The sequence below is a fragment of the Dermacentor andersoni genome, chromosome 8, assembly GCF_023375885.2.
Source record: "Dermacentor andersoni chromosome 8, qqDerAnde1_hic_scaffold, whole genome shotgun sequence".
NCBI classification, from domain to species: Eukaryota; Metazoa; Arthropoda; class Arachnida; order Ixodida; family Ixodidae; genus Dermacentor; species Dermacentor andersoni.
In genome coordinates this window covers 28,243,424-28,256,364 of record NC_092821.1, presented here as the reverse complement: position 1 = coordinate 28,256,364, position 12,941 = coordinate 28,243,424, and the positions used below count along the sequence as shown (strand labels likewise).

Sequence of the window (12,941 nt, the reverse complement as noted above, 5' to 3'; positions counted from 1 at the left end):
AAGAAAGCGCGAATGAGCAAGTCTCACATCAAAACAATGCTCATTGTCTTCTATGATGCCCGAGGATTGTTCATTTTGAGTTTGTACCGCAGGCAGAAACTGTCAACTCAGCTTTTTACCTGGAGGTGCCCAAGAGATTGAAACGCCGGGTCGCGCACGGGAGGCCTGACATCAAAGGCACGGTGAAGCTCCACCATGACAATGCCTCCAGCCGCATGTCCTTCATCGTTACCAACTTCCTGGCCCAGAGCGAGCAACACCCCGGTGGTGCCCCATCCCCCTTATAGTCCCAACTTGGCTCCGTGCAACTTTTTTGTTTCCCCGACTGACGAGAGCGCTGAAAGGAAAGCATTGGGAGACCGTGGAAAACACCCAAAAGCATGTTACAGCATTCCTGAGAGACATTCCCGTCGAGGACTTTCAGGGTACCTTCCAGGCCTGGCAGACACGTCTTTGCAAGTGTATTGATGCAGGGGGAGAGTATTTTGAAGAATTTTAACCATTTGTACAGGTCCAGTCAATAAATCTATTTTTCCCAGAAAATGTGCATTACTTTCATAATGGACCCTGGAGACCTATTGGAGTGAGGCACTTGACCTACAAGGTGCACCATATTAGAGATGGCGAGGCTGAAGGGCAGGCTAGTTATAGTTAGCATTTTATGGTGCGTTTACACTTTAAGGCTTGCAGTTTTTTTCTTTAATTTTTTTGAAGAGTGCAGGCCTAGCATGAGGCAGGCTTATGGCTATTCACTGAGGCCTCAAACTGCCCTCAGGCTACTGGGCACCATAAGGCACCGACTAGTAGTGGACTAGGAACACTTTATTCAATTGCCCTCGTCACTTTCGCTGCCCCTGTCATATGACGAGCTCGCTCACGCGGCACCCTCTCAAAGCTGGTCACCCTCTGTGGCGTCCACTAGTGTTTAAGATTCCCAATCACTTTGAAGCTCTTGACGATGGTCTCGAATGGAACCACCCGTTCAATATCCACATGCACACTTTTTGCAGCAGCTTTCTTTTCAAGCGCCTAAGAGCACGATACAGCTAAATGATTTGCAGTGCACCTGATACTGCCAAAGTGTGCTGACTGTTGGAGAGGTTGAAGTGAACTGCATCTACGCTGCTTCTGGGTGTTCTGTGATGCCGCGTCATCTGGTGATCGATGATAATGGTCACGACAATGATGATGTTGTGTTGGCAGTACTGGAAATGGCGCCACCTAGCAACAGATTACAGAAATTAACCAGCATGTGGGTACACGCATGACGCTAAGTGAAACTTTGCAAGCTTTCGCGCTCCAGTGTCAGGGTGCAGGCTTTACACGAGTAGATACGGGAATTACTAAGCTTTGAAACACAGGAACAATACAGTTACTTAGTTGAGTATCATTCGGTGACTTGGACTTGACGGTTATTTTCTGGCCTTCTTTATCACATGTGTGGTTGTAGACTGTAGTTTGACAGTCGTACAGCAGTCTACAAATCTCGGTGTCAAGGCTTAAGAGAGATATTAAAGGCAGCAGAATTTCAGAGTCTGTACGTTCAATCAGTCAGAGTGATGTAAGTTCGTCTACCTCTGAAGAAATTGCGTTTCGTAGGTCTGGATAGTATGCATGCGCTTCATTAGTGCTTCGTTATGCATCTCATGCTGTTCTTGCATAGCAAAATTTACTTGAATGCTGGCAACCATGCGGAAAGAATTGATTGCCCACTGTTAATTTGGCAAAAGGTGAGAGTTTAGCATGGGCTTTGTTTCATGAAAGCTTTTCTCGTGCAGGTGTTGCTGTGGACACTCGTGCTGCAGGCAGGTGTGGAAAGAGGCTCTGTTCCCATCTCCTTGGACGAAGGTTTGACAGGCATGGATGCCTGGAGCGTGTACAAAATTGCGCGGCAAGCCACCCGCTACGGACACTTCGCGGCCGCTGCACCACTCTTTGCCAGTCTTGCCAATAAGGTCAGTCACTAACTTTCTTGAGGCAGGATACTGCCCTAGCTGTGTCAATGTGGATGCGGTGATGAAACTCTTTAGCCTATAGTAAGAATACCTGAGGAGCTTCTCCAACAAGGGTGTGCTATATGTCTGCGCTGTGTCTCTCTGCAGTTGAAATAAGAGACCTTTACAAGTGTGTCCAGATCAAGGTAACCTGTATGTCAAAGACAGCCAAGCTGTATGAGGGAGTTCTCGCATTTTTTGAAAGTTCTGTGTGTCTGGTTTGCACTGTCTATATGGCCGCCATTTTTAAAAGATCAAGCCAGACTACCTTACTGCATCTGAGACTTATACAATGATTCAGTGGATATCGTGGTGCTGCTGCAAGATTGATGTTTGAATAACCGAGCAGGTGTAATAATTAGTGGGCGACTGTAAACAAATTCCTCTTTCCCTTGGCTATGAACCCTGCAGTGCGATTTGCACTCAGAAACCGAGACTGTCGATTTATACGTGTTTTAATATTTTTGTATTTTTGAGGGGTATAACCCACACCGAAAGATTAATAAATTTTAATGTTAAAATGGTGTGCCTAGGTTATATGTGAATTTCGCCTTGAGGTGTGGATTAAGGCTAAACCCCATGAGCGCGATTTTGTGCGCGACAGCGACGAGCGACGGCTTCGAGCGACGGATCGGGCCGTCGCGTGAACAGATCGCTCGGTCCTGTCGCGCGATCGCTCGGTTCTGCAAATCTAGAATTCGTCGCTCGTCGCCCGGAAGTGCTATGAGCGACTAGCCAATAGCGCGAAGCCGGAACTGGATGTACATAACTCAAGCACTTCCGATTGTCGCAGGGAACGAGCAAACGATTGAATTTTTATACGTGCAAGGATAAGAACCTACTGCAAGACTTTCAGAAATATTTTATGCTAGTTTCGGCGCCTATATTGCTGCCCTCATACCGGCAACACTGGGGAGACGTCGCTCGAAGTCATCGCTCGCATGGGGTGCAACTTGTAGGCGACGAGTGAACGCGACAGCCAACTCCATCGCGTCGCTTGTCGCTGTCGCGTGCAAGATCGCTTGCATGGGGTTTATACTTTAATGGCAGCGCGAATTTCACTTTGAGGTGCAGTTTCATGGCAGCGTGTCTGCACTGCCGTGAAGCGACACATTCAGGGCAAAGTTCTGTACCATCAAAAGTTTCGTTGAAGCTGGAGCATGTTGAAGCTTCCTTTTACGGTCACCGATATTTTTTCTCTTTTCGGGGTTATTTTGCGTTTTGGCTGTGCTAGCAGTTAGCAAAAAGCGCACGTGGCGCTGGCGAACGAGGGCAGTATTCTAAGTTGCCTAGGCATGAAGTCGTTGGGGTTCTCTTCTAAGTAATGGTCATGACGAACGGTACGCCATCACTTCAGTTTGATTGGATGCTAGCACAGCTTTTGCCTGGCTCATTTGTCATTACTTTTGCAGTGCAACCCATGCTCCTGAGCTCCTCGCTTGATGGCAAATGCACGGAATGACAACTGGTACAGGGTCGAATGCCAATAACTTAATGGGCATGTAATGCTGTTCAATTAAAGGGTCCACTGTACAAAGTTACTGATTTCAATGGTAACAGTAGCAAGGGAACATTCAAGCCAGTGATGAAAGGCAAGGAGAAGAGTAGATGAAATGGATTGTTAAAAACCCCAACAGTAGCGCGATTGACACATCATGTGACTGCTTATGAGGTCAAGGTAACCAGTGAAAGAGAATAATACATGCATTAGAGAGAGCGCGCGTTGCTTTGCAGGCTCCTTGCAGTCAGTGTGCAGTGCAATTTATTGCTCTGGGTGCTGCAGTCATTAGTTCGAAAGGATGGAATCTGTTCCGGGCCTCACTGACGTGGAGCTTGGGCATTGTTGTGCCGCCATTGCACATTTGCACACACCGAAATGGAAAGAAGCCGGAAGGTCCCAACGTGTGTAGCAACATTTTCGTGCGTGCACTCCCCCCCGGCAGGTGAGCTCGGAGCAGCTGCACTTCTGGCTGGTGAGCCTGGCCGAGCTGTGCCGAGCTGAGGAGAACCTGCTGGTGCGCACAGGCCAGGCGCAGCTGACGGACGCCCTCACCCACTATGTGCGGGCTATCTCGGCTCTCAAGGTACTGCAAGTCCGGTCCTGCCTTTTGCCTGCCCACCGTCCACCCATCTGTTTGTTCTTGTGGTAGTGCGCAAAGACTTCAGAGTACGAACTGATCTTTGTCGTACAGCGAACCTGGTGCCTTTGGTGCGTTCTTACTGCTTCTGTCCTCTGTGCGAATATCGGAATTTCGTCTTGAGGTGTGGTTTCACAGCAGCGCGAATTTTGGCAGCGCAGCCCGCACTGCCGTGAAACCACCTTTCTGCCTCGTTCACACGGAGACAACGTCGGCGACCGAAAAATCTACGTCGGCGACGTGGAACGGTAGCAGAAAGCTCTCGTCACACTGATCTAAGACCGATTTTCATTGTCAGAAAAATACCTTGCGTGTGGCAAGCCAGTGAGAGCGCAGGATTGCAAGGGAGTGGAGAGGATGGGAGCCGAAGCTGCTGTCGGTTGTAAACATCCGGTTAGCTGTTTTGAGAATGAGAGATCCAGTCTGAATGCGGCCATTTTGTCGTGGACTATCATGTGGCACCTCGCACTATAAAAAGTTTCTCAATGTGAACACACCATTAGGGCAAAGTTACCCGCTGTCAGTGTCGCCGAAGGGAAGGGGAACCGAGCCGCTGGACGAAGATGCGATGTGGACAACTCGTGCGTCCACCAATGGAGACTGTTTTTAGAAAAAATTCATTTGATCATCGTATGCAGTTCATTCTGTGGCTTATGCACGCAGAATTATTTTACTTTTTGCGTCGTTGTAATTGGGGTTGCGAGGTATAAACGGAAAAGTACAACAATTGTTCATTTCAGGTAGTTTGAAATCTTCTAAAAATCGAGCTAGAGCAAATATCAGATACAGTAGCCAACGGGTTTTTCTGTCTCCAAAAATTTGAATTTGATGGATATTCTGAACTTCATAAATGCATTGTGAAGGTTCCCATAGAGCTAATGCATCTTTTCGAACGAATTTAGGCACCAAAGTTCAATTTCCCGGACTAAATTGCTCAGTCCGAGCCACGCTACCCGATCTTGGAGGCCGCCATGTTGGATTATCCACTGGCTTGGCCAGGCTTGGCTCCCAGTTGCCTGTGCCATAGCCTCCAAGATTGGGAGGCGCATGCCATTGTTCTGTTTTGGAAGCCATGCCCGCTCTTCCTTAGCCGACAATACTCCCTAGGGGACAGCACTTTCTTATTTTAGCCTGCACTATTGTCATAGTCACTTATTGTGGGATCAGTTTTTCTTTTTCTTTCGTTTTCCTTTTTTAATTTTTGGCTGTTATTCTGCACTTGGTGTGTCCATAGCAAGTGTGTCTCAGAGACGTCGCATCTTTGTGTGTGTTCATTTGTGTGATCGGCGTTGCCTCCTGTGCCTTCACGAGAGCAAAGTGGGGCGAAGTAACGTGGTTCACTTCTTCGATCTCCATGGCGATCTCCACCAATGGAGATCGCATGGAGATTGCCATCGCCGTGACACTCTTGTCGACTGTATACGGAGCCGTCACTCTTGCGAAAATCCAAGCAAATCTTATAGCTTCTAAGCATTGTACGAGGTAGGGCATTATTAGATTTTTTTCATGCCACTCTAAGCCTAACAGTCCTTTTTTTTTCTTTTTCTTTTCTTTTGAACAAATTTTTCGGTCTGTTTGATTTTTTTTACTATTTTTTTGGTCCCCACGAGGTCCGGAAAATCGGTCGTCAACGGTAGCATGATATATGATCGAATATTCAAAAATATTGAATATTCGGACAAGCCTAGACTTAAAAAGGTATTTTACAAAAAGAAGCAAGAACGGGAGGATCACTAAAAGCCCTGAAAGCCTGGGATGGCAGCAAACCATGAAACAACAGAACCATATTCTCCTTGCGTGATGTTATGCAGCTCTCCTTATGGTTTGCTTACTAGAGAAGCAGTCATTGCATAGCAGTAGCTGCAGACCCATTCTTTCCATCATATAAGCTTACACAATGTCATTCATCCCTACCTGTGCACCTGCAAATGTCCACTCATGAGTATGCATCCATGAGGGCGCCCGAGCATGCCCAAATACCGCCACCATCCCCCCATTGTAAATCCCACCCCGAACAGTGGGAGACCGGGCTGTCCAGCTTGGGACCCATTGACCAGCATCAGCTGGTGTGGCGGGCCCAGTGGGCAGCCAAGTCCATAGAGATCCTGGACTAAGGAGCCCCTCCCTACCAGCACAGATAGGAAACAAGATGAAGCTGCCGACTCGTATTTATTTTTCTCAATGAATTTTTTTTTCCTTCTTTGTTCCTTCTTGCTAAGATTTCTGTATCATTGACATTTGGATTGCAGCCGTTGTGTGGATGTCACTTGGATGTAAATTTGGGCATGCTAGTTTTGCATTTTCAGGCAAAAAGTATAAATATGATGATGACAACACACAGATAGACTGACACACACACAAAGAACTTTGCATATGCATGTGTGTTATCGTTTTCATGCCTTTTGCCTGAAATATGCCACTACGTTGTAGGAGACGAAAGCTTCTTTCTCGTCTTTGCCCGACCCTTTGCGCATGTGTTGTGAGAGAGATATCTGGGGACGTTTGCTGGGGAGTTTTGCTTCTGAAAGCCTGCCTTTGCCTGGCTACTACAATAGGCGATGCACTTTTCTCTGTTTAACTGCCGCTTGAACTTTCATCAAAACAGAATCACAGCAGACAATACAGTCTGTAATGGCAATAGAGCAGTTTTTTATTGTCAGTATTGGGTGTGTGTCACTGATGCACAAGTATCATAAGGTTTGCTACTTCACGGTGGGCTTCTTACTGTTTTGCCAGCTACACTACTGCCGGGGTCGGCGACATCTGTGTGTTTCAAAACAAGATTACAGCGCCTAAAAGGTTTAAGCAAAGGTGAAATTTTAATAATGCAGCAGTATTTCAAAGAAAGGACACAGATGGTCTATCAGACGCGCGAGTCGAACCGATGACCTCGCAGTAATAACCACAATGCTTTGTTTCGTGGTGCCATAAAATACAAACAGAGAACGAATCTATTTAGGGAGTACTTATTCGCCTTCACTTAGTGCACATGGCAGCTCGCCTAGGCACCAACGGAGCAAAGCACGTCTTCCTCCGTAGTACCTCGGCAAAGACAAATTTCGAGTAGCAAAAGTCCCCAGATGTTGCTCCCGCAGCTAGTGCAGGCGCAGAGTGGTCGGGCAAATGCGAGAAAGAAGCTCTCATGTCGTAGTTGTGCATACAAATGTCTACAAGTCCAACTGCAACATGCCCACCACGGCAGCCCAGTGGCTGTGACATTGCGCTACCGAGCTGACATTGCAGGTTCAATCCTGGCTGCGGCGGCCGCATTTTGAGGGGTGTCAAAATGCAAGAACGACAGTGTATGTAGATTTAGGTGTATGTCAAAGGGCCCAATTAATCTGGAGTCTACCAGCACGGTGTGTTTCGTAATGAGACCGTGCTTCTGGCACACGAAGTCCAGAATGTAAGTAAAATGAATTTCACGAGTGCCGTGTTTGTGCCTGGTCTGTCGTGCAGGCGGCCACGACGCCGGCGCATGCGCTGCAGTTCCAGGCGGAGTACGTGCGGCTGCGCTGCGAGGGGGTGCGGGCGCACGCCCAACTGCTGCAGGCATGCGGCTGCCTCCGCACGGCACCCCCGCCAGCCATTGCCGCTTCCGTCGCGTCGGCCACCCGGGACGAGCTGCAGAAGTGCGGCCGTGTTGTGGCACAGGTGACGGCTACTGTTATGCCACGCTCGGCTTTGGTTCCTGCTCGACTGTGATTTCCTCAAAGCGGAATCAAAAGCTTGGCGTTTTGTACAAGAGCGTGACGTAAGGATGCATAATACAGTCGCTGACCAATAATTCAGACTTGGAGCAGGTTGCCTAGAGGTCGGAATTATTAAGGATCAAAATAATAGATTCGCCAGGAAGTAAGTGATCTTATATGACTAGTAGGAAAAAACGGCTTGTCAATCACATTGCTCCTTGCACTTAAGCTTGCATGCAAGCCAGTCAGTCGGTACTTCGACTGCTGTCGTGCTGCAAATACAGGTAGGCAAAAGTATGGTCGGTGCATGCACTTAATCTCCATGACCTGTCACCTTAAGAGGTAACCTACACTTCCATCGTAGTTTATTTGTAAGAGTCAGGTGTCTGGCACATCCCCCACTTCATCACTGCCATTGTCATCGCACACATCGAGGGTGTGAAGTTGGCACTCTCTGAAGCCACTTGGCGATCACAGCAAGGAAAATTTGTTACAGTAGCGAAAGAAATAGCCCAAGACCGTGTTGCAATTTAACACGTAAACAAACTGCTGCACTTGCCGAACACACACAAGAAATTGAAAATTAAGCCATTACAATGCAGCGGCTTCGCTTGCTCTGCAGTTTGAGCGTGGTCGACAACTACTGGATCGACTAAGCTTTGCAATCTTTAGTTTTGAGGAGGCATTGGTGACGTATCAAAAACATTGCTCTTTGTGCTTGACTTGTTGCAGTGGTCGAAGTTTGTATAATTGAACAGTCCAATGTAAGGTATCAGAAATTTTAGCCATCCTTATGCAGTAGAACCTCATTGATACGTTTTGTAAAAAAACGCGAGAAAAAAACGTACAATCCGAAATAGCTAAAAAAAATTTGACAGACTCAACTACTGTTAATGTCTATGTAATGCGAAATATCGCGCGGATCATTGTGGCACGATGTACCTACGCGCGTCGAAATGGTGGTGCCCCAGCTGCCCGAGACACGTTTTGTTGTCTCTTATTGCGTAGTGTTTTAAGAGGACGTCGGCAAACCGAAATGAAATCGAGTTGGTTGTCGATACCAGATGTCGCCGAAGCAAAACATCCCGCCCACATCGTGCCACCTGCACCAGGGAACGGCAGCACGCCTCGGTTATCGCCTATTAAAAGCGTGCACTACGCTTCCTATGGCACTACGCAATGTGAAACAGATAGATGAAGGTCTTATTGCAATATCATTGGCGATGATAGCTGTAAATGCCACGTGCGACGACCCCGGGGAAGGTTTGCTGGCACCGAAATGAGAAATTGAGTGCGCGCCGGCGTTTTCACGCGAGATGGGCGTGCGCTTATTGCAGTGAAGCTGTAGAGGCGGACAAACATAGACTGCTCTCGATTACGCACGTCTCATGCATTTTCTTGCTTACATGGCATCTAGCACCTGGAAAATGTATAGTACGATCACAGTTTGGCGATATGCTGAACGTTGGTGCCGAAAGATCGTGTTTTCCGAGAATGTGTGAACCGGTAAAAAATGAACGTAACTCTATTGGGTCACTTTTTGTGTTCTCAATTGCGAATGTTGGCGCTGTGAAAACGCACGTGACGGGAACGTATCAGCGAGGTTCTACTGTATATACTTACTGTGGGGCAAGTGGCAGTGCTGCGAAGCTGTACGAATTATCGGTTGGCATCCCGATGCTGGACTTGCTTTTCTTTCTTTCTTTTGACGTAGCTTTTTTTGCCCCCTTTTCCTAGTTAGCTCTTCGGGCTAAAAGAATTTTGCACTCGCAGTTATTAGTTGTCATATTTATACACACTTGCATTTTGGCTATTGCCTTTTAACTTTCACCGTGTCTGGTATCTAAGTGTCCTCATTTCAACTACATTTAATTGGGAGTGTAAGTTCAACTTGTCATTACCTTTGTCATCCCATATATCCTGCGTAATTACACCACACTTCCAATTTCCATATCCTGACACTGAATGCACAAACATACTCGAATCTCGTTATAACGAAGTAGAAGGTGGAGTCGATATTACTTTGTTCTATCTGTTATTTCGTTATATACATTATTGTTATTTACTGCCATATATATACCCAGTGGGGTGCACAATGGTAAACACGGAAACAAGAAGATTGCCTTGTGGCCCGCGAAACCACACACAGCCACACATGCGATGAAATTTTAATACAACAACAAAAATTTTGTCGTGTGCAACAGGCGACTTGATGCGGCACCCTTTGGATGGCTGCCTTCTGTTCCCTTGTGATGCTCTTGTGCGTCTGCTTTCCGCTTGGCTCGTTGCGATCGAGCAGCATAGGGCACTTGACACAGCGCTCCGCTGTGCGTTCGAGGAAGCTAGCGAACTTGGCCACGCCGGCTTGTGGCCTCCGAGATCGCATCTAGTTTCTCATATCCATTGGCCAGACAATTTCACTTCATTAAAACAAGAATTTGAATAGATGGATCTCTATGGAGCTTTCAAGGGGAATTTCATTTACTTCGTTATATCCATGATTTCGTTATATCGCCTTTCAAAGCGAGGTTCAAGTGTATTCTCATTAGAGACAAGTGGTGCAGATTTACGCTATACGTTTCTGTTTATGAGAAGGTTCAGAACTTTGACCTCAGGTGAGGCAGGCACCAAAGTTGTGATTTTGCCACGTTGGCACTTTGCCATGAATGTATCGCAACTGGCACGTGGAATCAGAGAAGGAACACAGTGCACATGCAGTACTAACTTCCAACGACATTTTCTTTTCAGGCGATAGCATAGTTTATAATACTTGTACATCTTAAACATTCTGGTTCTTGACATTGACCATGTTAGCCATCCCATTCTTTTTATTCGTAGCTGCGCAAGTGTTCCCGTGACTTCAAGTCCCTTGCCGACCAGTACGGGGTGCTGTACCAGACATTGTTCGACGCAGACCCGGGCACACTGCGCAACGTCCAACTGTATCCTTGCCTGACTGACAGCTGAGCAATTTCATTGTTGCTGTGTGAAGCATTCTCAAAGGGACCATTGTGTGTACAATCAATGTTCAAAGCAGCTTGCTTAGGTCCTCTTGAGTTAACGGTAGTGCACCAGACGAGGACAAAGGATTAAAACAAAGAGAAGTGCTACCTGTCGGGGTTATTGCCTAGGCCTGTAGCAGCACCAGAGGCCTCTCTCGATGATCTCTAATTACCCCATTCTAGCACCAGCTGAATCCATTCTAAATCTGCAAGTTTTCTAGTCTCATCATACCACCTAGTTCTTCGGCATCTTTGACTCTGCTTCCCTTCCTTTGGCACCCATTCTCTTGCACTAAGAGGCCACCGTTCATCTGCACTGTGATGGCATGCTGTAGGTTTGGCTCCTTGACCCCTGACCCCAAACAAGGTTGCAGCAGAATAGCCTGCTGGTCATGCAGGCAATTGACCGCATCTCCCAGTACAACCAGGGCATCAAGTGAGTGAAGAAAGAACAGAAAAAAGAAATCTGTTTCTTAATTTGCCAAGGATACTGTAGAACCTCTTTGCTACGTTCCCGTTACGCAAGTTTAAGTTTTCTCTGTGCCAACATTCACAATCGAGAACACAAAAAATGACCCAATAGAGTTAAGCTTATTTTTGACCTGTTCAAACGTTCCTGGAAAACAATTTTTTGTCACCAAGGTTCAGTATGTTGCCAAACCACGATTGTATAATACGTTTTCCAACCACTCGATCCCATATAAACAAGAAAATGCATGAGGCGTGCGATTGAGAAAGTATATAACTACCCGCTAAGGCAGCTTCATCGCAATACTCACCCACCCATCTCGCATGAAAACGCCGGCGCACACTCAGTTTCTCATTTCGGTACCAGCAAATCTTTATCGGGGTCGTCGCACACGGCATTCACAGCTCTCATTGCCAATCCTACTGCGATATGCATCTTCATCTATCTGTTTCACAGTGTGTAGTGCTGTCGGAAGCACAGAGCACTCTTTTAATAGGTGATAACTGAAACGTGCCGCCGTTCCCTGCTGCAGACTGCGATTGTATACGCTTTTCGGCCACTAGATCCCATATGAACAAGAAAAGGTGCGAGCTGCTCGCACTTGAGAAAAGTACCTTTATAGCTGCCCGTCGCACGTGAAAACGACGGCGTGCAGTTTCTTATTCCGGTATCAGCAAATTTCCGCCCGGGCCATCGCACGCCACATTCACAGCTATCGCCTCCAAACCTGTTGCGATAAGCGTCTTCACCTATCTGTTTTACAGCACAGGGTCCGTAGTGCCATTGGTAGCATACTGCAAGCTTTTAGTAGGCGACAATCAAAACGCGCTGGCGTTCCCTGCTGCAAGCGGTGCATTTGGGCATCGCGTTTCACTTTGGCGGCATCTGGTGTCGCCCTCTTAAAGTACCATGCAATAGGAAAGCAACAATATGTGTGCAGGGCCGCTGGAGCACTACCAGCTTGGTGGATGTCTGTGTCTCGTGCTGCAACGACCCACACAACACTTAGCATTACGTAGATATCAACAAAAGTTTAAATCTACAAAGTCAACTGATGGAACCTCGAATTCGGCCCCATTTGCTCCTTTTTGTTTGTGATATCTGTACTGACTAATTGTGCATGCAGAAACTTGCATATTTAATTTCTAGTATACCCTTCACTTCTCTTAATTTAACTCCAGTCAATTTAATTTTTCGGTACTTCGTTCACAAACGAAGGGCCGGCGGCTATGCCTTTCTATGGGTCAAAACTTTCATTGTCAATCCTGAAATTGGACTTTGTTGGATAATTTGACCTCGGATAATCAGCATGCATGCGCCTGACTTTATAGGTGAGTCCACCACCAGCAACTGGTGTCTTGGTGGCACTTAGGGTACAATGAATGGGTCGCACACACATCTCCCATCAAAAACTGCTATTTCCGGCCTGTCCCAGGGAAACTTCAATGCAAATATGATAGCTCACAAGGAATTATTACAGTGCTTACCTGATTCCTAATAGGTGTAGTTTTTTTTGTTTTTCTTAAAAGAAAATTCATTCAAGAATTGCTTGGGTGATGCAATCCGATACAGAACCAAAACTGCATTCATGGCATACACAACAGTCTGCCATCAGATCCAACTTAGTCAGTGTCATTGCCATTGTC

The 12,941-nt window shown here is 46.8% G+C and overlaps 1 protein-coding gene across 2 annotated transcripts in view; it reads left to right on the top strand.

The window, feature by feature from the left end:
- Positions 1-12,941, top strand: part of defl (Integrator complex subunit 7) — a 126,126-nt gene that overhangs the window by 79,819 nt on the left and 33,366 nt on the right. For both annotated transcript variants that reach the window (XM_050174203.2, XM_055068125.1), the window contains 5 exons: positions 1,779-1,955; positions 3,938-4,078; positions 7,592-7,786; positions 10,663-10,766; positions 11,194-11,262. In XM_050174203.2, the coding sequence (XP_050030160.1) occupies positions 1,779-1,955; positions 3,938-4,078; positions 7,592-7,786; positions 10,663-10,766; positions 11,194-11,262 (686 nt within the window). The remainder of the gene's footprint in view (positions 1-1,778; positions 1,956-3,937; positions 4,079-7,591; positions 7,787-10,662; positions 10,767-11,193; positions 11,263-12,941) is intronic.